At 33.1% G+C, this 22837-nt stretch overlaps 3 protein-coding genes across 3 annotated transcripts; 1 reads left to right on the top strand and 2 right to left on the bottom strand.

Moving 5' to 3' along the window:
• Nucleotides 1-238: 238 nt before the first annotated feature.
• LOC132757669 (uncharacterized) lies at nt 239-12439 on the bottom strand (the record flags this gene model as incomplete). The annotated part of the gene is made up of 5 exons (XM_060749019.1): nt 12316-12439; nt 3144-3259; nt 1480-1686; nt 771-935; nt 239-353 (listed from the first exon to the last, which is right to left on the bottom strand). Coding segments are annotated over exons 1-5 (656 nt in total), but the record flags the coding sequence as incomplete, so codon positions are not given.
• Nucleotides 6484-8409, bottom strand: LOC132757672 (uncharacterized). The gene has a single exon (XM_060749022.1). The coding sequence runs from the start codon at nt 7954-7956 to the stop codon at nt 6484-6486; it is 1473 nt and encodes a 490-aa protein (XP_060605005.1). The 5' UTR covers nt 7957-8409.
• Nucleotides 12440-15072: 2633 nt separating the features above from the next.
• On the top strand, nt 15073-22479 carry LOC132757671 (small ribosomal subunit protein eS7-like). The gene is made up of 7 exons (XM_060749021.1): nt 15073-15155; nt 16497-16571; nt 17087-17158; nt 17424-17564; nt 18985-19049; nt 19758-19908; nt 22363-22479. Exons 2-7 carry the CDS (start codon nt 16497-16499, stop codon nt 22429-22431), a joined length of 573 nt encoding a protein of 190 aa, XP_060605004.1. The 5' UTR covers nt 15073-15155; the 3' UTR covers nt 22432-22479.
• Nucleotides 22480-22837: the final 358 nt, after the last annotated feature.

Genomic DNA, 22837 nt, shown 5'->3' with positions numbered 1-22837 from the left:
GAATGGTCAGTGATTGTTGGTTTAAGGGATTTAATAGCAAATATGAGAACAAACATAAACAAGGAAGAGAAACATTCACCAGAATACAGTCCCCACAATATTTCAGCCACATATGACCACTAAATAGGCATCCTCTGTGGCAACAAACAGGAATAGGACAAACACTAAAACTGAGCAGCCAACAGTTAGTATAAACAACAGTTATCAGCTAGAAATCAAGATACAGATTATGACTCACAATGGATGGTTAGGACCCCAGTATACACCTATACCAGCTTTAGCTGCACCACGACCATTGTTTGTACAAGCACCATCTGTGTATACTACAGGTGTTCTATCATTGATTGCTACGCCTGAAATATATAATGATATTTGTAACGTCACCTTTCATTGGATAGTCATGATCTCTTTATAAACTATATGCATGGCACTATACAAGTACTGTCCACTTTGATTTACAGTTAATTGTCACCTTCTCTGTATCTCCATAAAAATCAGTAGTAGAGACAGCAGTAAGGGACACATTATGTATTGTCGTTTACAAATCACTACTGCAGTAGAGGGCAAGTGCACCCAACATCAATACTTAGTATTGTAAACCACAAACTTGAAGGTAAGAATAATTTTGTTTCACAAAATAATCTACATCTGTAAACTTACAAGTATAAATCTTGTTTCACAAAAGAATCAAAGTCCATAACCTTAACATTTCATAGTAAATAAGACATCCAAATTTTAAACTTAAAATATACATGTTGTAATAAAATCACCATCAGAGCAAGCATCTGTATGTAATTGTCTGGCTTCATTTATATCTATAAGTTGTGTTCTTCTGTTCTGTTTCCAGTTGGAGCTATTAGTTGGTGTCGAAGGCTGATATGGCTTTGAGTTATGAAATGTTTTTCTTGAATGTGAAACCTTCCCTTGGTAAGACCCTGTCAACAAAATATAAAATATTTCACAGATCATTAAGAGAGGGTTCAATGGTCAAGTTGTTATACAATTCAGGGTTTTAGAATTCAATTTTCTGCTACTTCACATTATGTACTTATACAATACAATTTCAGATGATTTAAACCACAGTCCTGTCATGTTTAAGTATCTGTGATTCCTTCTGGTAACTGGATTTCTGTTAAATAAATCTTACTACAGTGTGAAATCAAATGCTACAAAGAAATAAGCTGCTATAAGTAAAAAATACCTGTATCATTTGACATCTAACACTTAGTATATTTTCAACATTTTGGGGAAAGGTGGTGAGTCAGGTGTGGAAAAATGTGTTGTTATCAGCAATTTGGAGAAAAAATCAAAATCAGCTTTCCTCAGTTTAAATCACACCATAACCTTTTAAGGATTTTTGTTAATTTATAAAACTTTGAGTGGGAAAATTGTTCTTTAAATTGGGAAAAGTAAAAATTTTACACGAGGAATTGTCCTAAAAAATCACTGAATATTAAAATATCATTATAAAGTACTGACCTTGACCTTTTAGCTGGTCTATTTCTGCTTTAGTTTCCAACAATTTCTTTTCACACACTTTCTGTTTCAATTTCTCTTTCAAATACTGTATTTCTTTCTCAGCAATCTTAAGCTTAACATCTGTTGATAAATCTTTGCTGCTTGAAGCCTTTGGACTTTTTGGAAAACCACTACTGAAGCTTTTTGCAGGTGATGATTTAAAGGAGCCTGAAAATATAAACATATATTCAACAAAACCAAAGACTATTATTTATTATGTTGTTTTTTGTTGTTGTTGTTGTTTTGCATACAAGTTAACTAACAGTACATTCTGCTTAAAATGTCCACATTATTCTCACTATTCTGTAATATAACAATAAAGTTAATCAGATTTTTGGTGATTTCATTTTTCATACTTTTGCCCTGAGTATATACATGTAATAAGCAGCATATTTATGCAGTCCATCCAATCTATTCACAATCATCACGTCTAACATACAAGTTCCACATTGATTTTTCTTTGACACATAATCATCATGTCTACATATTAATGGCAAATTATTTTGAAATCCATCCAGGAATGACAGAATTGTTGACCGGACATTACCATCAAAGCACTTCTATGAGAAAATTCATAATATAAGTGTGACCTTGACCTTTGATGTAGGGCCCTGATTTATGTGTGCCATAATAAAAGCTCATCTCAAAGCACAAAGTGAGATGAGCTAAAAAATAGAAATGGTATACCTGTAAGAGTGTAGGACAAAAGCCCTCCCTGACAAAAGCCCTCCCGTCCAAAAATGACAAGGCGGACAGAAGCCCTCCCGTGAAATTGACAAGGCGGACAAAAGCCCTCCCGTAAAAATGACAGGGCGGACAAAAGCCCTCTGGTAAAAATGACTTGGCGGACAGAAGCCCTCCCGTGAAAATAACAGGGCGGACAAAAGCCCTCCCGCAGCAAATACATTTATGTACATTGAATAGTTTGTTCATTTCAATGCACTCAACATATTAAAATTGTAATCATGAATATTTTTGTTTTCCATTGGCATAAGCGTGTTTGTATGAGCTTGAGCACATTCCTGACAGGCATCTGAATAATAAGTGCTAAAATCTGTAAGTGCATATTTATTCACGTAAATATGAAAGGATTACTCCCATGTGAAGTTAAGATTAATAGAGTAATAAATGATGAAAAGAAGTTTAAATTAACTAAAATTAAAAGTCCAAGACATTTATAATGTGCCTTGTAATGAGTCAATTACTTTTAAAAGTGACTTTGTTTTAAACGATCGACATTCGTGTAAAAATGTTACCTCGTTAAACATTTCTGAAAGGTATATTCTGGATGAAAGGTGGTTCTAGCTCATAAAAATACTTAGACCAATAGAAAACAACAACAAATATATATGTTTTAAATTTAATATGTTAAGTGCATTTAAAAAAAAACAGGTATGTAACATACATATATATTTTGTTACGCGAGGGCTTTTGTCCGCCTTGTTAATTTCACGGGAGGGCTTTTGTCCGCCCAGTCATTTTCACAGGAGGGCTTTTGTCCGCCCTGTCATTTTCACGGGAGGGCTTTTGTCTGCCTTGTCATTTTCACGGGAGGGCTTTTGACTGCCCTGTCACTTTTGAACGGGAGGGCTTTTGTCCTGGAGGGCTTTTGTCCATTTCCCTACCTGGAATGTTGGTAGGATGATCCGATCCTTTCACAAAAGCTCGAGCCTCTTCTTCTGTGTTAAATTTTTTAAACCTTGGCTTTGTAAATTTATCTACCTGCACTTTACATTCATCCCTACAATATATAAAAGTAAAAATCTAACTATTCTGCATCTTCATCTTGTCAAAACCTCATTTGATATCAATTTTAAACAAGGGTAACATTGTCTCAAAATACGTCCATCACAAAAGCTTTTGACAGAGATGTGGGCATTATAGATAGATATATAAGGGATATGCTCTGGGCAATATCCGGACAATTGTAACGTGTACCGAGCGGATGTACAACGAATATATAATAAATTTTTCTTTGGGCTACCTGCCGTTTGATCAGATACAAATGATTATGAAATTATCATATATCATAAACAATCAGCTTGAATTAATACTCCAAAATACACTATTAAATTATCAAAAGTCACAATACAGTAAATATGTTTACAATATAACACTGAAATAATTCAAAAGCTATAGATATCACGCTGCAACCCGATAATTTCCTATAGTCCAGCAACTACCTCCCTATCTATGAAGCGAGGCTTCTATTTAGATAGAAAGATAAGCTGCTGGCAGGGATTTACAACAAAGTTCCAACTATTTTATCTATACAAACTTATTTGTTATTAGTATACCTCTGGATTTTTAATACCTATATGTTACCAATTTCCTGATAGCGAGGCTTTCAGAAAATATGGAAATCTATAAGTACCCAGAGTCAAATACAATTTCACAACTAAACTAGAACGACACTATATCCATGAAGCTAGGCTTCAATTGGATAAACAAGGGTATTTAGTTTTGGCCAATTCTTCTTTTCTACCTATGAAGCTACGCTTCAGTTAGGTAGACGAAATTATCTTCTATGTATGAAGCGAGGCTTCAATTACATAAAGTAACCTGGTCCCGGTGAATTCCTCTGCAGACTGAATAATTTTGGCTCTGCCGCCGTATTTATACCTGCTGAGATGATCGCTCAAGCATGACTTATTTTCATTGGCTGATTAGAATGATCACTATCACTGAGACGATTATTATATTATATGATATCAAACGCAGGGCTCATCCTGGGGGGAACTTTTAGGGAGAAGTGACGACCTCGCGAAAATTAGGGAGAAGGGAAACAACCCAATGTGTATGCATTAACATGCATGGCTATACATCCTTTAATTATAATATAAACACAATTAACATCACTTATAATATTTCTCCAGTTTATTTATTAATAGTAGTATTAATTTAAAGTAGATTAATTATTTAGTAGTAGATCAGGCAATTGCATCTAAGCTTTCTCTAAATATGTGTTTATATATTTTCATGTACATTTGTTGATAATAATGTGTAAGAAAGGATGATGATAAAATCAATTTCATATTTTATACTTTACTTTCCTCACCTTTAAAAGAAAAGATGAAGTCACATTGGATATTGATTAATAATATCTGTTCTATTCTGTTCTGGTAACAGAAATTTCTCTCAAAGTCCTGAACGTTGTAATGTCACATTTATATGCATATAATTATGCTTATAAAACAATTTTCAAACATCAAAGAATATGTAAAATATGTACTGCAAACATTTGTGCACATTATATTTGATCACTAAAATTACATACATTCATTTCTTATTGAAAAATTTGACTGAGAAATTGTAGAAAATTAATTTCTAATTACCTCCCTTTATTTTCATGAAATGTTAAATTCGGTAATATCTTTATAAATAATGCTTTTCAAAATTTACAATATTGATAAATCTTAATCTGAGCGTCATATTTACGAATTTATTTTGAAACAATAAGAACACTTCTTTCCAGACAAATGTTGTTGTTATATACACGTTACATGATATACGACCGATATGTAGTTAAGCCGGGATGTCTTGCCCACGTGCGTAAACTGTGTCAAATTTGGCATTTCTACAAAGAGAACAATGCCAAACACCCCTACTGTCTACAACATACCAATCGCAAGATTTTTGCGAATTGGCTTTCTTAAATTTTCGCATATCAGAATCAGTAACTTTCTTACTGCTCGGTTACGGCATTTCGCCTTGTAGCCATGACGTGAGCGACATAACAATTTTACAGTAAAAATTGATGTTAACAGACTGAAATCATTTAAAACTATGATTAAGTTTTTAATCTGGTTGCTGATCATTAATGAAATTGATTATTTTTAATTGACTAACAGTTCTGTGATAGCCGTGAAAAATCCATTGCACATCGCCTTTACTCGGGTTAAAAACCCACCATCGAAGTGCATCGTGTACATCAATTAGGGAAGATTGTACTTGTTTAGATAATCGGGGAAAAAACAATTTATAATTATCGCCAAATCCCGTATTAAACTCGAAAAACTATCACACAATTATACCGTTTCGGGCCGATGCTCTCATTATTTACTGTTTAGAGTAGGCGGTCTATCGCTTCGCTTACAGGTAGAAGGGTAGTATAAAGCGACGCTCTGATTGGATAATGATAATTAGCGGTCGTCATATGGGCGGATACAATCTCTGCTCTTTACATCGCTAAGTAATTACTATTTGGGAATTAAGATTTTATCGGCGATGTTGACTTCTCTTTGATCAATCGGAAGAGCGAAATTGGAATATACACGGCGAAGTTTTCGCCTGAATCGCCCTTCCGGATGAGCCCTGAAACGTTTATTGAAAATACGTATACCAAACGTATATTGTAAAGTAACGTAAATTAAAATACATTGTCGCTATATAAACAAATAACATAATAGTTAAGTAACACTTATATCATTTGAGTAAATGATAATCTTTAATCAAAACAGAGCTAAGTAAAAATGTCGAAACGTTACACTACCCACGCCTCCGTTTTACATGCGCCTCGCATGAACTTACATTTTTTTTTTTTAACTGCCACTAACAACTAGATTTGGCATGCACACTCCGAATGTCCTGAATCTTTAGGTTCCCTAACTTTATGTATTCTTCTACAGTGTTGTCTTATATAAGCTTTCTTTTTAAATTTCATTCCACAAAAATGACAAATCACACGATCACAACCTATCGGACCTCTACAATTCATTTTCATCTTTTTACCATTGGCTGTTAACTGATTATTCGAAACATCTATTACAATATTTCTTGCTGTCATAAAATCTAATCCTAATATTGCATCTCCCTCTATGTCAGAAACTATAAAAGGATTTGTCGAAATTTCATCATTCAATTGAACATCTAAATGTGTTCTTCCTTTTATTTCTAAAGGTTTTCCAGATGCATTTACAATGTTTGCATCAAACGGTTCTAAATTTACTGGAAACTGACATCTATCTATTCTATAAAACTTGAGGAAATCATTGAAAGTGCACCAGTATCAATTAAACAATTAGCTTTGATCCCATTTATTGTAGCTTCAACAAATAACCCTGAACCACACGAATTAGACGAGTTTTCACAATCTTTCTCCAACACATAAATTTTTCGTTTCGATCTGCCACTGAACTTTCGACAATTGTATTTATTATGACCTTTCTGACCACACTCATTACAATGCAAACTATTTGTATTTGGCCCATTAGCAAATGTTCTTGAAGACGTTCTATTATTTTGATTTTGCTTTGAAGTATTTCGGTTTCTTTTATCAACAGTTTGATAGTTATTTTGGCGTCTAAACATTGATAACATATTCTTAATTTCCTCTACTAATTTTGTCAGGCTATCTAACTTGTCATCTTGATTTTTCGGACTATCATATTCGCCAGAATTTAATTTTCTCATATAACCATGGTTTTCATGGGATTTTCGTTCTGCTCTGTTAAAAGCCTCAAGCTCAACAGCGTGTCGTACTGCTTCATTCAAGCTTGTAGGACGAGCTTGTTTATTTCTAAGCCTCATATCCGAGTTAACTAAAGAATCTATGAATTGTTCTTTCGCTAAAGTTTCTTTCACATTTGATGGTGCTGAAGGGTATGCTAAATTAGTCAAACGTCTTATGTCCTGTCTCATATCAGACAAAGATTCTGAAGCTTTTTGTCTTCTTTCTCGTAGCTGTGTTCTATATAATTCGGTTTGATTGGGTGGTGAAAACCTTTCTTCTAAAGCTAATACAAGTTCATCATAATTTGGTGATTTGCTTGTCAGATTGCCAAATACACCTTGAGCTTGACCTCTTAATGAAACAGATAAATAAAGACCCTTTTCTTTGTTTGTCCATTGATTTATTTCTGAACATGCTTCAAAATGCGCTTTATAATCTATCCATGAGCTAGTTCCATCATACGTAGCTGGCTTCATCATAACACTTCGTTTTGAATTTGAGTTTTTAGGGTCACGTTTTATTTCTGTTGAATTTGAAGTATCCATTTGTATGTTGCTGTGTAAGGACTCTGTTTTATTTGCTGGTTTTGATTTTCTCTTTCGAAAGGTAACAAATCGATCTCTCGGATAATTTAAATCAGAGCCACAAGGAGATTCCGTAAACCTTTGTTTTTCAGCTAATGGGGTTAAGACACTTTCTATCTTAAAGGGCTTTTTATCTGGGGTCGGTGGTAATAAACGTCGCCTTCTTTCTGATAGAGGTGTTGCATATTGTCTTGTTAAACATTTCGGTGTTGACGTTTGTTTGTCTTCATAGTTTGAGTCATATTGATTTTGAAAAGATAACTGCATACTGTCAATCTGTCTTTCAAGTATTGATATTTCATTTTGCAATTTCAAAGCTTCATTTTGGTGCTGCAAATCTCTGAGTTTTTCGTGTAACAAAATAAGCTCATTGCTATTACTAAAATCTTTACTCTCAGCCATTTTTACAAATATCTATTTTAATATGTGTGGCTAGATAATGGTGTTTTTATCTATATGATCCCACCGCTGCCACCAATTTTTTGTAACGTGTACCGAGCGGATGTACAACGAATATATAATAAATTTTTCTTTGGGCTACCTGCCGTTTGATCAGATACAAATGATTATAAAATTATCATATATCATAAACAATCAGCTTGAATTAATACTCCAAAATACACTATTAAATTATCAAAAGTCACAATACAGTAAATATGTTTACAATATAACACTATGAAATAATTCAAAAGCTATAGATATCACGCTGCAACCCGATAATTTCCTATAGTCCAGCAACTACCTCCCTATCTATGAAGCGAGGCTTCTATTTAGATAGAAAGATAAGCTGCTGGCAGGGATTTACAACAAAGTTCCAACTATTTTATCTATACAAACTTATTTGTTATTAGTATACCTCTGGATTTTTTAATACCTATATGTTACCAATTTCCTGATAGCGAGGCTTTCAGAAAATATGGAAATCTATAAGTACCCAGAGTCAAATACAATTTCACAACTAAACTAGAACGACACTATATCCATGAAGCTAGGCTTCAATTGGATAAACAAGGGTATTTAGTTTTGGCCAATTCTTCTTTTCTACCTATGAAGCTACGCTTCAGTTAGGTAGACGAAATTATCTTCTATGTATGAAGCGAGGCTTCAATTACATAAAGTAACCTGGTCCCGGTGAATTCCTCTGCAGACTGAATAATTTTGGCTCTGCCGCCGTATTTATACCTGCTGAGATGATCGCTCAAGCATGACTTATTTTCATTGGCTGATTAGAATGATCACTATCACTGAGACGATTATTATATTATATGATATCAAACGTTTATTGAAAATACATATACCAAACGTATATTGTAAAGTAACGTAAATTAAAATACATTGTCGCTATATAAACAAATAACATAATAGTTAAGTAACACTTATATCATTTGAGTAAATGATAATCTTTAATCAAAACAAAGCTAAGTAAAAATGTCGAAACGTTACACAATATCTGGATATTTTATCATCTCTAGTGACCTTGACCTTGCAAATATTAACCTAAATAACATGTGTCACAGTTATCATTTGTGTTAAAATACAATGTACATCAATAAATAATGACTAAATGGTCCCTGTACACATCTTCTGTTTTATCTTAACTTTGACATCTCTTTGTGACCTTGACTTTAATAGCAGGGACCTGAATTATGCACGCAATATTTAGCCTCAAAACAGTGAACATTTGTGCTAAGTTCAATTAAAATCCCCAGATGAATGTAGAAGTTTTGCTCCAAGCAAGCATTTTTCAATAACCTCTAAGTGTGACCTTAACCTTTAACCTAGAGACCTGGTTGAAGTAGTTCATGCACATGACACTGCTTCTTATAGTAGTGAACATTTCTATGAATTTCATTAGAATCCCGCCATACATGTAGGAGATATACTCTGGACAAAATCTCTACATTTTATCATCTTTAATGACCTTGACCTTGCATATATTAACCTAAATTATAAGTTACACTCCTGTAGTCATGATAATGACCATTTGTGTTTCAATCCCTCAATAAATGATGACTAAATGGTCCGAATATTCACATTTTCATATTTTTATCTGAACTTAGACCCCTATGTGTGACCTTGACCTTGGCTGCAAGGACCTAAATTTTGCATGCGACATTCTGCTTCACAATGGTGAACGTTTGTGCCAAATTATATTGAAATCCCCCTATGTATGTTGAAGTTTTGCGACAAGCATTTTCAATGACTTCAAAGTGTGACCTTGACCTTTGACCTAGAGACCTGGTTCATGTAAGCAACACAGCTTCTCACACCGTAGGGAACGTGTTACAGTATCGCCTTTTTCGGTTACAGTATAGAATTTTAAAGATGGAGGATTATTTGTTGGGAGGACAGGTAGGTGATTTTTATTCCGGTCCATACTACAAGTAGTTTAGTTTCTTAAAGATGGTTTGTGCTTTGCTTGTAAGGAACAGAATCCGGTATCTAGTCATATATTTCTTCAGACTCTGCACCCCAGATTTATCGTTATATTGTCTCATAAATATGCGGATTTGACAGTTTCAAAATTTGAATCGCGAGACCAACGCATTTTTCTCCAATTTCGACATTATTTATGCATGCCTAGAAACAGTAGATCTGCAAAACGTTAGTCCTTTATGTTAGAAAATGTTTATAAAAGTAAATGACCAGTTGAACCTTTTTTCCTGTTCGATTTTTAGCACGAATTCGCTCGTTTCCTGAGAGATATTTCATGAACGGGTAGGGCTAGAGACTTGGGGTTGGTCTCATTTTGAAGCTTCATACAAACGTGAAATAGTGATAAAAGTTTTTTTTAATTGTCTGGCCAATTGTTTTCACAACGGCCCGGGAAATGAATCCCTTGCTCGTAGGCTCGAATTGGAGTTTCCGGCCTTCTCTTAACTTATAGTATATTTTTAAAGGCAGGGTTGTCATTAACATTTTTTGCAGAAGGTTTGTTTTGAACTTGAGGCGGTCATTTCTGTCTTTATCAAACATAACAAAGAGTGTTTTCTTAATTTTGAGGCGGCCCATAATGCATTTGAGACAGGCATTTTGGCCTCCTGCCGCCTCTTAATGACAACCCTGAAAGGGGGTTATTATTTACATTTTTTGTTTGTTTTTGACACTTTTAAGATGAACACAGGTTTTATTATCTATCTGGTCATATTTTTTCTTCCCAGGTCCGATACTCGTGCCTGTGGGTTTGACTGAAGCCGTGTCAGCTCGGCCCTAAAACGTACTCGGCCCCCCGAGTCAGCTCGGCCCTATTCCAACTCGGCACGGGTCAACTCGGCCCACTTTTCAATTATTAATATTTAGGTTTGTGTTATCACTATTTATTGTAATTATTGTAATTATTTATAATACACCTATTGACAGTTTCCGAATTTCTTATCAGTAGAATTGCGAGTAAAGATAACCGATTGCGTATCTCACTGTATTTCTGACTTAAATACCTTCAGTGTCAAACAATGTGTTGAAATATATATTGTTACGGGCTATCATTATCATCAATCAGTGTGTATGTTAAGGATACCGATTAATTAGGTGATAATTATGATTGACTCATTCATTCCAATTTGATTAGTGACCACCTGCAATTAATTAGAAGCTTATGATATGAAGTTAACACATTTTGGTTTCATATTTTTTTGAATGTTACTTTACAAACAAAATGCCTCTAAGGAAAACAAATTATTTGATTAGATCGATCTATATTAATTTTATCGAATCTGCAAGACAAATAAAAAAAAAATCTAAATGTACTTATTTCGGCAGAAGTATCCTCGACTACCGTAAATTCGCGACGCTAAGGATTCTCCGGCGTAACAAACAATAAAAGGTGAACAAGTAGAAAATATACCTCACTTACCTGTTAAAAAAATTTATTTCCTCTTTATCCTCACAAATATTTCACACGAATAATCCTCAACAAGTGTCAATGTCATTTTTGTTTATATTTATCAATGGAAGGCGGCCATTTTGTTTCACTTCCCGCCATCCGCGGATGTGACGTAATCCCATAGTTCTTTGCAAAAAAAGTACAATTAGGCCACATCTAAGTTTGAATATTTGGTTTTGGTGACTACTTGGTCCAAAGTGAACATTTAATTAAAAATTGTTGTTTCAACATATATTTAACAGTAGATTTTCTTATATGAAATTATGTGCTACCTAAACAGTGAAAATTGAATAATACTTTTTTTAAAATAAAATGTTTCTGGTGGTTAGAGACTGACATGTCCCACACTACAGAACATTTACCAACATTAATTTAAAAAAAAACCAAAAACAGATTAACAGTATAACTTATGTACAAAGTCATTTATGACAGTTTTTACTCCTCTTTACAATGTGGACAGAAGAACTTATCTCCCCTTCTGACCACTCTAACATCAGTGCAAAAACAGAGATGTGTCCAATGCAAACATTGTTTTCCGGTTTGACTTGCACCGGAAAAAAAATTGGCTGTGACTAAAAAAAGGATTGGAGCACCACACTAAATACCGTATTCCGGTATATACCGGACAAGGCGCTTGAATGATAAAATGCTAAAATCTTGTCTTTTTACCCAACGGAATGAACTTTAACAGGTCTAATTCATCTTTTCACACCGAATCAAGTACGATAATCAAGGAAAAATGTAAAATTCGGCGAAAAAAACGATATTTGTCTATTTTGTGATCATGATTTCTGCAAGCGTCTAGAGATACTGCTCCAATCCTGTATTGAGCTAAATCCAAAAAAATTATATCGATATGAAAGAGAATTAAAATTTACCATGTTCTATAAACTCCTGGACATCTACCTATTCTTACGGCATAAAAAGGCATTTCGAAGTCTAAAATGATTATTAAAGTGTTTAAATGATTTATTTTCGTGAAAATTCGCCGGAAGGTAAACATGTCAGACTGGATTACAGTATTGTCTAAGATAAATGCCGTCTAATACCGTACAAACAGTAAAAAATCAAAGGGCTGCACGCTCTGTGGTATTTTCTGATCTTTGCAATCTAAATCGTACTGTACATCTGTATGTATTTTCCTGTATAAATTTATTTTTATGTACTATAATTCATCTTGCAGGGCACCAGAGTTTGATGCATACCGAATTTTGCATAACTAGAGTTGCATCAAAAAATCATTTATGTTCATTTTTTATGACAGCCACACTTTATCCTTGCATATCGTGGCTACTTCATTCACAAAGACACTTTACCTGTTGTTTTAAATTGATGTAAATAAGTTAGCGAAAATCTTCTCGCCATAACAGTCTGACATGTAGAATCTATATATTCCACTACTCGACAGTCAGATTTATTTGTGTTGTATATATATCCGGTAATCGACATCGCTAAAAATAGCATTTTCATTGATTAAAATCATATTCATCCGCATAATTTGTGAGTGTGCACTTATTGACATTTCTATAACCCGATGCTACTTTTAAACTTTGAATGCGTTGTAATTTGTTGGATACTTGTAACAAAATATAAATATATTTCTTTCTTTTAAATCGCTAGTTCTAAGCTGTTTTGAGAACTACTTGTTGTTAGGTTTGTGTCAGAGATTGAATGTCAGCTTTGTATTTCCTGATATTCAATCAGAAAATACAAAAAAGCATTCATTACGTTATAGCTCCAAAATCGTCCAATTATAAATGATAGACAGGAACAAAAAAAAAGATAATATAATATCTTGAAATTTCGAATTACTAACTCGAAATTTTGAGTTACTAACTCGAAATTTCGACTTACTTAACTCAAAATTTCGACTTACTAACTCAAAATCTCGACATATTAACTCGAAATTTCTACTTATTAACTCGAAATTTCGACTAACTAGCTTGAAATTTCGACTTCCGTAGCACGAAATTTCGACTTACAATCCCGAAATTTCGGCTTACTAACCCGAAATTTCGACTTACAAACCCGAAATTTCGACTAACTAACCTGAAAATTCGACTTATTAGCTAAGTCCTTTTAGAGATATAAAAGTAATATAAAATATCATAAAAAAATATTAATTTGTCAATGAGAAAATATTTCTAACAAGATGATGCTTTTCACTCCCTATGTTACGTGATTACTTAGTTGGAAAGAAAATTTCTACAATTTGTAATCGACAGTTATTTGAATAAGTTACATAAATATAACAAAGTAAAGCCCTTCACCACACAGTTTTTTTCCGCCTTTTACTCGTCATCAGAGGACCCGTATCATTAATCAATAAATATTGAAATATTTTGAAATGTTTTATGAACTTTTCAAATACGATCTTTCAGTGTGTAGTCACAATGAATATAATGTTTTCTTTCGAAATCTTGCTGCTCCCATTGCTCACGCATTAGCACTGATTCATCATTTTCCAATACTATTACATGAAAAACATTTAAATTACAAATGTACTCTAATATGGGAAAAAACAATTGTTATATTCCAGTGTTGATTATACTTTTCGTAATAACTGGAAAACTATGTAAGCAGCGTCAAGACGTACAAATAGTCTTAACTTTGGTAAATGTAATGTAACAGATCCTTCATCATCCACGTGCAAATGTTCCCTTAATTGCATCTTAATTTGAATCATCAAAATATCGCCCAAAGCTATCGTTCAATGTAGTACATGTAGTTGTTCAGGCTGGAACATCTGTCAATGGTGTGATACTTAGCTGGGCTTCTTTATTATACCATATTTTTTTAAAATAGTGATCGTTTTTCCTTTTTTGTAGTACATTAACTCACAGAAGGAACCATTTGTTTTGCGAATACGTAATTAGCATGTTTCCTTATGTATTTATTTTTACATTTAAATTCATTTTTTACAATGCTATTGGCAGTATTATATTTTTATATTAAAAACTAGTTTAAAACACTGGCACCCTTCACAACTTGACATATTAGATATTCACTCTGGTTGGTAGCAATTAGAATTAAACTTATTTAGACCAGTCCATTTATGTTTATTTGATTTGGACTTGAATGAGTTCAATATTGAAAGACGCTACCCCCCAAGGTTTAATATTGTAGTTTCATGACTTCGGAACTTACAATGTATCTAGAGCGTTTTTACTAAGAACCACCAACTCGATGACTAAATATATCTTTTTAGATAGTAGTGTTTTTTCTGGCCTATTATTTAAAAAATATATCTGAGTTCCCTTGTATTGGTTTAATTTGTAATATTTCATATTCAGTTTCTATCACGTCTGAGGGGCGTCCGTGGCCCAGTGGTTAAGGTCGTTGACTTCAAACCACTTGTCCCTCACCGCTGTGGGTTCGAATCCCGGCAGGGACTTTGGATTCCTTCATGTGAGGAAGCTATCCAGCTAGATTACGGAACGTCGGTGGTTCTACTCAGGTGCCCGTTCGTGCCTGAAATAATGCACGGAAGGGCACCTGAGGTCTTCCTCAACCAGTAAAGCTAATGACCTATACTGTGTCGGTGTGACGTAAACCCCAAACAAACAAACAAACAAACTATCACGTCTGCTTTTTAATTATCATGCCGAAGTTTTAGATTTTGTCCGGTAAAAGTACGGTAATGTTTTTATCCAAAGGATATTGAGTTCCAGTCTCATTGCAAGTGAACTTCCTTTTCCGGTTATCGCCAATACAGAAGGTACATACAATTAATACCTTGTTCGAAATCCGCCTGAAACACAAACCAATGACTTTATTTTACTAATTCCTATCCTCAACAATGATGGTTATATATTTTTACTATCGGACGTGCACTGTCTTCGTGAGCATTGACTTCTCTGGCCGCCAGTTGATGCATCCTCAACGAGCCTTTCAATGAAACGAAATGCTGCCGTCTGAATTATGTTTTGATTTATGATCCGAATTAAATTTCATACTAACTGCAGTCATTTAATCTTAATTTTTGTTAGAGAAACCTTAGTAGCATATATGCGATTACACCTAATCCTATGTATTTTTAATATGTACAGAAATTAGTTTTGTATTGCCTTGGCATATCTGTCACACTGCACCAATATACATTTACACGCTTATAAATATACAATATATACAGAAGTTAGACTCAATAGAAGAGAAAACTAGCATTTTAAAAACAAAATCACAAATTAATTCTTTTGAACAGGTCTAGGATTTTATGATATTTATGGATTGTCCATAAATTTATAGATATTCAATGTAAAATTTGCTGTTTTTAGTATTACATTAAAATCCGCAGCTTAAGATAAGTTGTTTTATTGATTGTTTGTATTTACAAATGCTTTGGTGTGCGTTTCATCTTTGTATGATGATATTGAAATATTTGTTAAAAGTGAAAATTGAAAGTCATCAATTTGTTCTGAATCTTACCATACTGTTACATTTAATCATATAATATGTAACCTCATTCATTTTAACCTGCAGTTTTGATACAACTTTTACTATTTTCCTACTTAATGTCTGTAAATTTACGGATATAAAAACCTGTAAAATTATGGATTGTCCAAAAATGAACAGACTGTCCGTAAATATCATGAAATCCTAGACCTGTTCAATGCATCTAGGAATATTTTTATCGTTTTAAAAACTTGTCTTGAAAATTCTTATAAATTGTGTTAGTAGTTCAACATATCCGACATATTGGCTTGACTTGTTATAGTAGCAGGGTTTGGCACTGTTTTACCTAGGTATCCAATAGGAATCCTTGCAAATGTAATTTATATAATTTTTTGTACACTTTATATTAATTTCATTAAAATACAAGGCAAATAGATTTAAATTACAGGATGTTTCCTAGCTATTTTGGGAAAGAAGCAAGTCGAAACAGTTCACTATTTCTCATAAAATTTGACTGTTGCGATATCTTTTTTTGAATTTGGGGTAAAGGCAATTTTGGATTGGAAATGGGAACTGCAGCCTTCTGTATACCCCCGGTGCTAGGGTGAAAATGTCCTGAATTATTAAAAGTACAAAATTAGTCATTAATTATTGCTTTTATTTTCAGATGTACTCGGCGAGAGCTAAGATTGTAAAACCTCCGGGTGAAAAGCCTGATGAGTTCGAGTCCTCAATATCTCAGGTAAATAGAATCTATCATAGTTTATTTTTATTATTTTCTTATAAGTCCAATTTTAAGATGTGTTGGACCATATTGCAAGAGAAAAACAAGTACAACCACATGAGCAATATTCATACCTAACTCATTTTGTGCTTTCAGATCTAAAAATATTTTTGTACTCATTTTATTGTACTCGCTTAAATCACTTAAAGTTGTTAATAAAACATGGTTTTTAAGTGTATGTTTTGCTTAATTGTCATTTTTCTCTGGGTAAAACAAATTCCCAGGTATTTCCCAGGTAATTCCCAATTCAAAATAACACATTTTGGCCAATTTGGTCAGTACTTGCACCATTCCAAAAGAAGTGGGGAAAACCCACTGCATCTGCTTATTATTACTGATCAAGTGCAATTTTTAAGTTGGCATCATTAAGATGAAGTGTGAGATATTTGAACAGTTCTTGGATTTTCTTTATTTACAGAATGTTCTAAACCCTATGTCATGATTTTATAGCGATTTATTTATTTCTGTTGCAGGCTCTCCTAGAGCTGGAGATGAACAGTGATCTCAAAGCCCAGTTGAGAGAACTTTACATTACAGCAGCAAAGGTTAATATATTATATTTGTAGAAATAAATCAATAAAGTATTACGTTGCATAAAAGATTTCTATGAATAAGTTAAAAGTGTAGTGTTATCATTTTACTATTTAAAAAACTTGATTTTTAATAACTTTTGTAAATCTATCTAATTATATTGTTTCAAATGACTTGTTTTCAAGAAAAGACAGTTTCATGTTCCTTTTTTCATGTCATGAAGATGTGCAGACTTATGCCTATAAATTTCACAGTTCACAACATATTGATTTTTTACAGGAGATCGATGTTGCTGGCAAGAAGGCCATAATTATCTTTGTGCCTGTACCACAGTTGAAAAGCTACCAAAAAATCCAGACCCGTCTGGTGAGAGAACTTGAAAAGAAGTTCAGTGGAAAACATGTAGTTTTCATTGCACAGGTTTGTAAGTTGCAACTATTATTGAAAACATTGTGAAAATATGCAAACAGGAGATGCATATATGTTAGAAAATCTTTTATCCCCTTTTTATGGGGGCCAAGATATGATCAGAAAATATAATTTGAACAAAAAAGGTTGCAAGTATAACTGGAATATTGCAACAAATTTTCTTCAGAAATTTATATCATAAATGTTATAGAAATAATTGTTATTTAAAAAAGTTTATCTATAGCATTTTCATTGATAGAAAGTATTCTTAGATATATATGAAGGTTTATATTGATGATAAAGCATGTGGTATTTTTTAAAAACAATACTTCATGATAGTTTTTCTTGGTTTAGATGTAAAAAAAAGCAACAGGCTAAAAGAAACAAGTAACTGACAATATCTGAGCTAGAAGAATAGAGAACTTAAAATGTCTTACAAAATAATGAGTATGTTGACTTGAGTTAAGGTTTATTTATTGTATTTATTCTGGCAATAAATGAATATTAAGGAGTACCAGTTTGACCTTGAACTGTTACACTTCTATATACGCAAACAATGTTGCACTTATGTATATGCAAACAATTTTAGCAGTAATAGCTGCTTCCTTTGCACTCTGTCAAAGAATTTTAATAGCATAAAGACAGGCTTCGCGAAACTGCTGAAAAATTTGCCTGACATTCGGTCAGACAAACTTTCAATTCTTGTCTGACCGAAAGAACTTTTGTCTGACCGAATTTTTTTTCCAAATATATGTATATGGTAATACCTTTGTGTTTTTTTAAAGACATAACAACTTTTAAAGATTTGCAACACAATTTTATTCCCTTAAATAAAACATTAGTTTATCCAGATTAATGGACTCTGTCTGGAAATCAAAACATTCATGATCAAAGCGGCCATTTTTCCATTTACCCACAAATTCTCAGCGGGCGCCTGGACTCGTATTCCTTTTGTTTCGCTTTTTTTTCTTCATTTGTTAGTTTACGATTTTTGCCGGGCGTAGCGCCAGCGTAATAATGTAGTAACACCGCCATTTTGGTTATTGACAGTCGTATGTATCTAGAATTTGATTGGACACTTATAATGAAACGGCGAATCAAAACTCTGTTTACATTTTTTTATTCAAGGGAGAAAACTCGGTATTGATCGGTCTTGGATATATCCCGGTATTCGTACCGGACATAAGGTCCGGAACTCCGAAAAAAATATCGGACCGGCCTGATTTTTGCCGGACATGTCCGACGGTCCGGCAACTTTCGCGAAGCCTGTAAAGATGCAAAGATGTAAATTTACAGTTACGATTTTTGTATTGCTTTGTAACATTTTTGCTTGAATGGGTACCAAATTTATTGATTGATTTGTACAAACTCAGATTTGCATTTTGGCTCAATCAATTTTGCTTAAAATATGATTTGTTTCTTATTATTATAGAGGCGTATACTGCCAAAACCAACCAGAAAAACCAAGAATAAGCAAAAGCAAAAGAGACCCAGGAGGTAAGGTGATTTCCTCATATCCCCACAATAAGGACATCCTTTAGTGTTTTCTTTTTGTTTTTCTTTGTTTTCTTTAGTTCTTCAATTCAATTAACAAATAGTTAATATGTGATGACAATAACATGCAAGTTATTTTCTGTACTCCTAAAGAGGTTAATGTTAAACATAGAAGAGTTGTTCCTTATCTGCAGCATCAATATAACAAGTTGCATAACTTTGGCAGACTTATTTTAAGATTTTTGACCCTCTTGAGCTTAGAATTTATTAATAGGGGAGCTATTGTACTTGCCCAGAAGTCTGCAACAGCAAGTTTTTGAGTGTAGGTTGGTATCTCCAAATCTACTGCAGGGAATGGATTGAAACATTACACACTTATTTGAGAGCACAACAGGAGGACACTTTTTAAGGTCAATAAGCTAACATGGATTTTGAAAGAATTAAGGCCCTTTGTTAACTTGGAAAATTCTAAAATATCCAGGCTCTTGTTTTACTATCAAGCACTCAGAATAACTGATCATGGTGTTCTACCTGCAGCTCCTGTTACTTAAATGCTTCATTCATGAAAGGGTAAAAAGTTGTACTAGCAAAATATAACCCAACTAATATTGTTTCATATTTAAATCTTTATACTTTTGCAGAAACTAAGCATCTGCTGTTTAATTGATAGATACACGTGTATTTTATAAACAATTACCTTTTTGTTTGTAGCCGCACATTGACTGCTGTACATGAATGTATATTGGATGACCTTTGCTTTCCATCAGAGATTGTTGGTAAACGTATCAGAATAAAGTTGGATGGCTCAAGACTCATCAAGGTTCATTTAGAGAAAACACAACAAACAAATATTGAGCACAAGGTAGAGGAAAATTTTTATGATATATATATGTACTAAACTGTCTGGAAGTGTTTGAAATATAAGAGAAATATTTAGCTTACTTGTTTTAGTTTGTGATGAAATCTTATTAAAAAAATATTTGAACCATCCTATGTTTTGTCAGTACATGTACTTTTGATTTATGAAATACTCTCAATAGGGCCCATATTTACTTTGTTGAAGGGTAAAGTACAATGTTACTTAATAAACCACACGGCTACTTGTGTAAATCATGTTGCTACTTTTCTAAACCACTTGGGCACCCTTACCTAATCCACAAGGTTATTGCTGGCATTTATTCCATAGGCTTATTCTCTAAGGGGCAATTGTTGTATCGCATTACTGGAGAATTATAACAAGCACAGTAGAACTTGGGTACATCAAAGTTGAAGGGACTTGCATTAAAACTTTCAAGATATCTGGACTTGACTTATGTATCGGTCTTAATTAAATGACAAAATTTCAAGCTGTAGAAGTTAGCAAGTGACTTTACAAAAGGCATAACAAAAGGAAAGGGCAATACTTTAACCAGTTTGTACTTAATATAATTAACACCAGGTCTTGAAAGATTCAAACGGAACAAGTTTTCTCTGTTTATATTCAAATACAACCAAGGCATTTAAACCTATTTTTGACCATAGGAATGCATACAAAGGACGTTTGAATGCTTGGCTGTGTAATTAACACTTGTTATAAATGTTTAATCGGTAATCGTCATTGCGAAGGTAAATAGGGGGTGAACAATATATCTAAAGATGAAAGGTGTCAAGTGACTTCGAGTTAATCAAAGGTTTTAGAATTGATTAAAATAAAACATATATAACTCTTTACGGACCATGCAAAACTTCCGATACATCAAAAAAAAAATCGACACAAAATTTCAACTTGCAAGTAGGTTATAATGAACATATAAGGGGGAAATTAGGACTTTCATTTTACTTTTGACATATCAAGAAAATCAAAGTTGACTGATAGAAAGAGAAGTTCTACTGTAATTACACAGGATATGCAAGTTAAGAAATGATGAACAAACAAAGACAAGCATATGACTGATAAACAGTGCTGATATGTTGTTCTGATCCTAAACATAAATGATATCAGTAAAAGAAACTTAAATTATTGAAGGGGTGTTTTGGTTGCTAACAAAGGTCAGATCCGCCCAACAAAACCTGTCAGAGCCTGAAATGTAGTGTTATAATACTATATAGAATCATTCTGGAGACATTTAAATAATCATTTTCTACTTCCCAACTGGAGGTTAAAACTTTGTGAATTAGATAATTAATATAGGCGTCACCAAGAAGAACCTTTGTTATTTTTTCTAAATAAAACTTATGAACCCTTTTAAAGAACTTAAATGTGCCTAATAACCAGGTTTCCTCAAAGACTGGAGAGTGGTTAAAATAAAATTCAAGCTTTCATCACAAATAACAAGTAGAGCAAAATATTTTTGAACTAACAATATTCTTAATATGAAATAACAAAATGAACTGATGAACATTTGAAGACAAGCATATAACTGATAAACATTGCTGATGATTTGTTCTGATCATTTTGACGTGAATTAAGTAATAATCTGTAAATTTTCTTTTTCCATTTTGTAAGTAGAAATATTTGGAAAATTGACATGATGAACATATATAGACAAGCATATAACTGATAAACATTGCTGATGATTTGTATGATAATCTGTAAATTTTCTTTTCAATATCATAACTGTGACTTATTTTTCACTATCTGGACTAGAAATATTGGGAAAATTGACATGATGAACATTATATAGACAAGCATATAACTGATAAATAATGCTGATGATCTGTTCTGACCTCAATTTATTAACCCTCTCCTAAATTGAGCCCTGCTGAATTTGTTTATTGGTTTGTTTTTTTCAAAGTTGGAAAAATATGAAGTATTTTTTGTAATAGCGTAAGAATAAACGATACGAACAGATTTTTTTTTGGGAAAACTGCATGATTTTAAAGAATTTTCAAGAGGGGAAGAGGCCTTTAAACAGCCACTGCTATAAAAGAAAGAAAAAAAGCCTTATAATGGCCAAGCTTTGAATTTGGAACAGACCATTGAAAGTCCAAACAGTATTGAGCCTGGTTACACTGCATGAATGTGCATGGTGACCTGGCTCTATATTTGCAGTAAAGACAAATCACTTTTGATTTCAATAGTGGTCTTGTTGTGCCGTCTTCATTTTATGTCAAACTGACATAAAAGAGTGGAAACAGGGCTGTTGACCTCTAAGTATTAATTCAGTGAAAGCAGCATTATATGATGAATAATCTTGACAAGCATATGACTGATTTATAATTGATGTCATACATATCTGATAATGCACACATTGATGATCTAGTTAATGAGAAACAGACAGTAAAAAATCTAATTGTGTAGGTACTTTTTATAATGCCTTTCTTTTTTTTGTTTCAGTTGGACACATTTACAGCTGTGTACAAGAAACTTACAGGAAAAGACGTTAACTTTGAATTTCCAGAATAAATGCTTGTGTTTGTAAAGCTCTAAATAAATAAAGAGAAAAAAACTCAACGGTGTTATTCAAGATAAAAGAAATATGCTAAATCATGAAAAAACTTCCATATGGCTTAAAGCCATAAGAGGCAGGTGTGATTTTAGTGAGTTTTATGGATTGTTTCTATACATTGTTTATAATGGTCAATCTTGAATTTAATAATCTCCAAAAAGAATGAATGGTATTTGAGTTGCATTTCCATATATTATATGTGTGCGTATATAAAAGTAGGATATTTGATTTAAAGAATGGAAAATATCGAGAAATCTGGAAAATGAACATCAAGATTATTTTGGCTAAATTTGGTTTGTGTTGAAGAGATAAATCTGGATAAGATCTAAGCATTGTTCATAAAATCCTGTTTCGGATTTTCAT

Source organism: Ruditapes philippinarum, unplaced genomic scaffold (assembly GCF_026571515.1).
Source record: "Ruditapes philippinarum isolate M1 unplaced genomic scaffold, ASM2657151v2 ctg14442_1_1_1_1, whole genome shotgun sequence".
Taxonomy (NCBI): Eukaryota; Metazoa; Mollusca; class Bivalvia; order Venerida; family Veneridae; genus Ruditapes; species Ruditapes philippinarum.
Note: the sequence above shows the minus strand (reverse complement) of the source record. Positions and strands in the feature narration are given on the sequence as shown.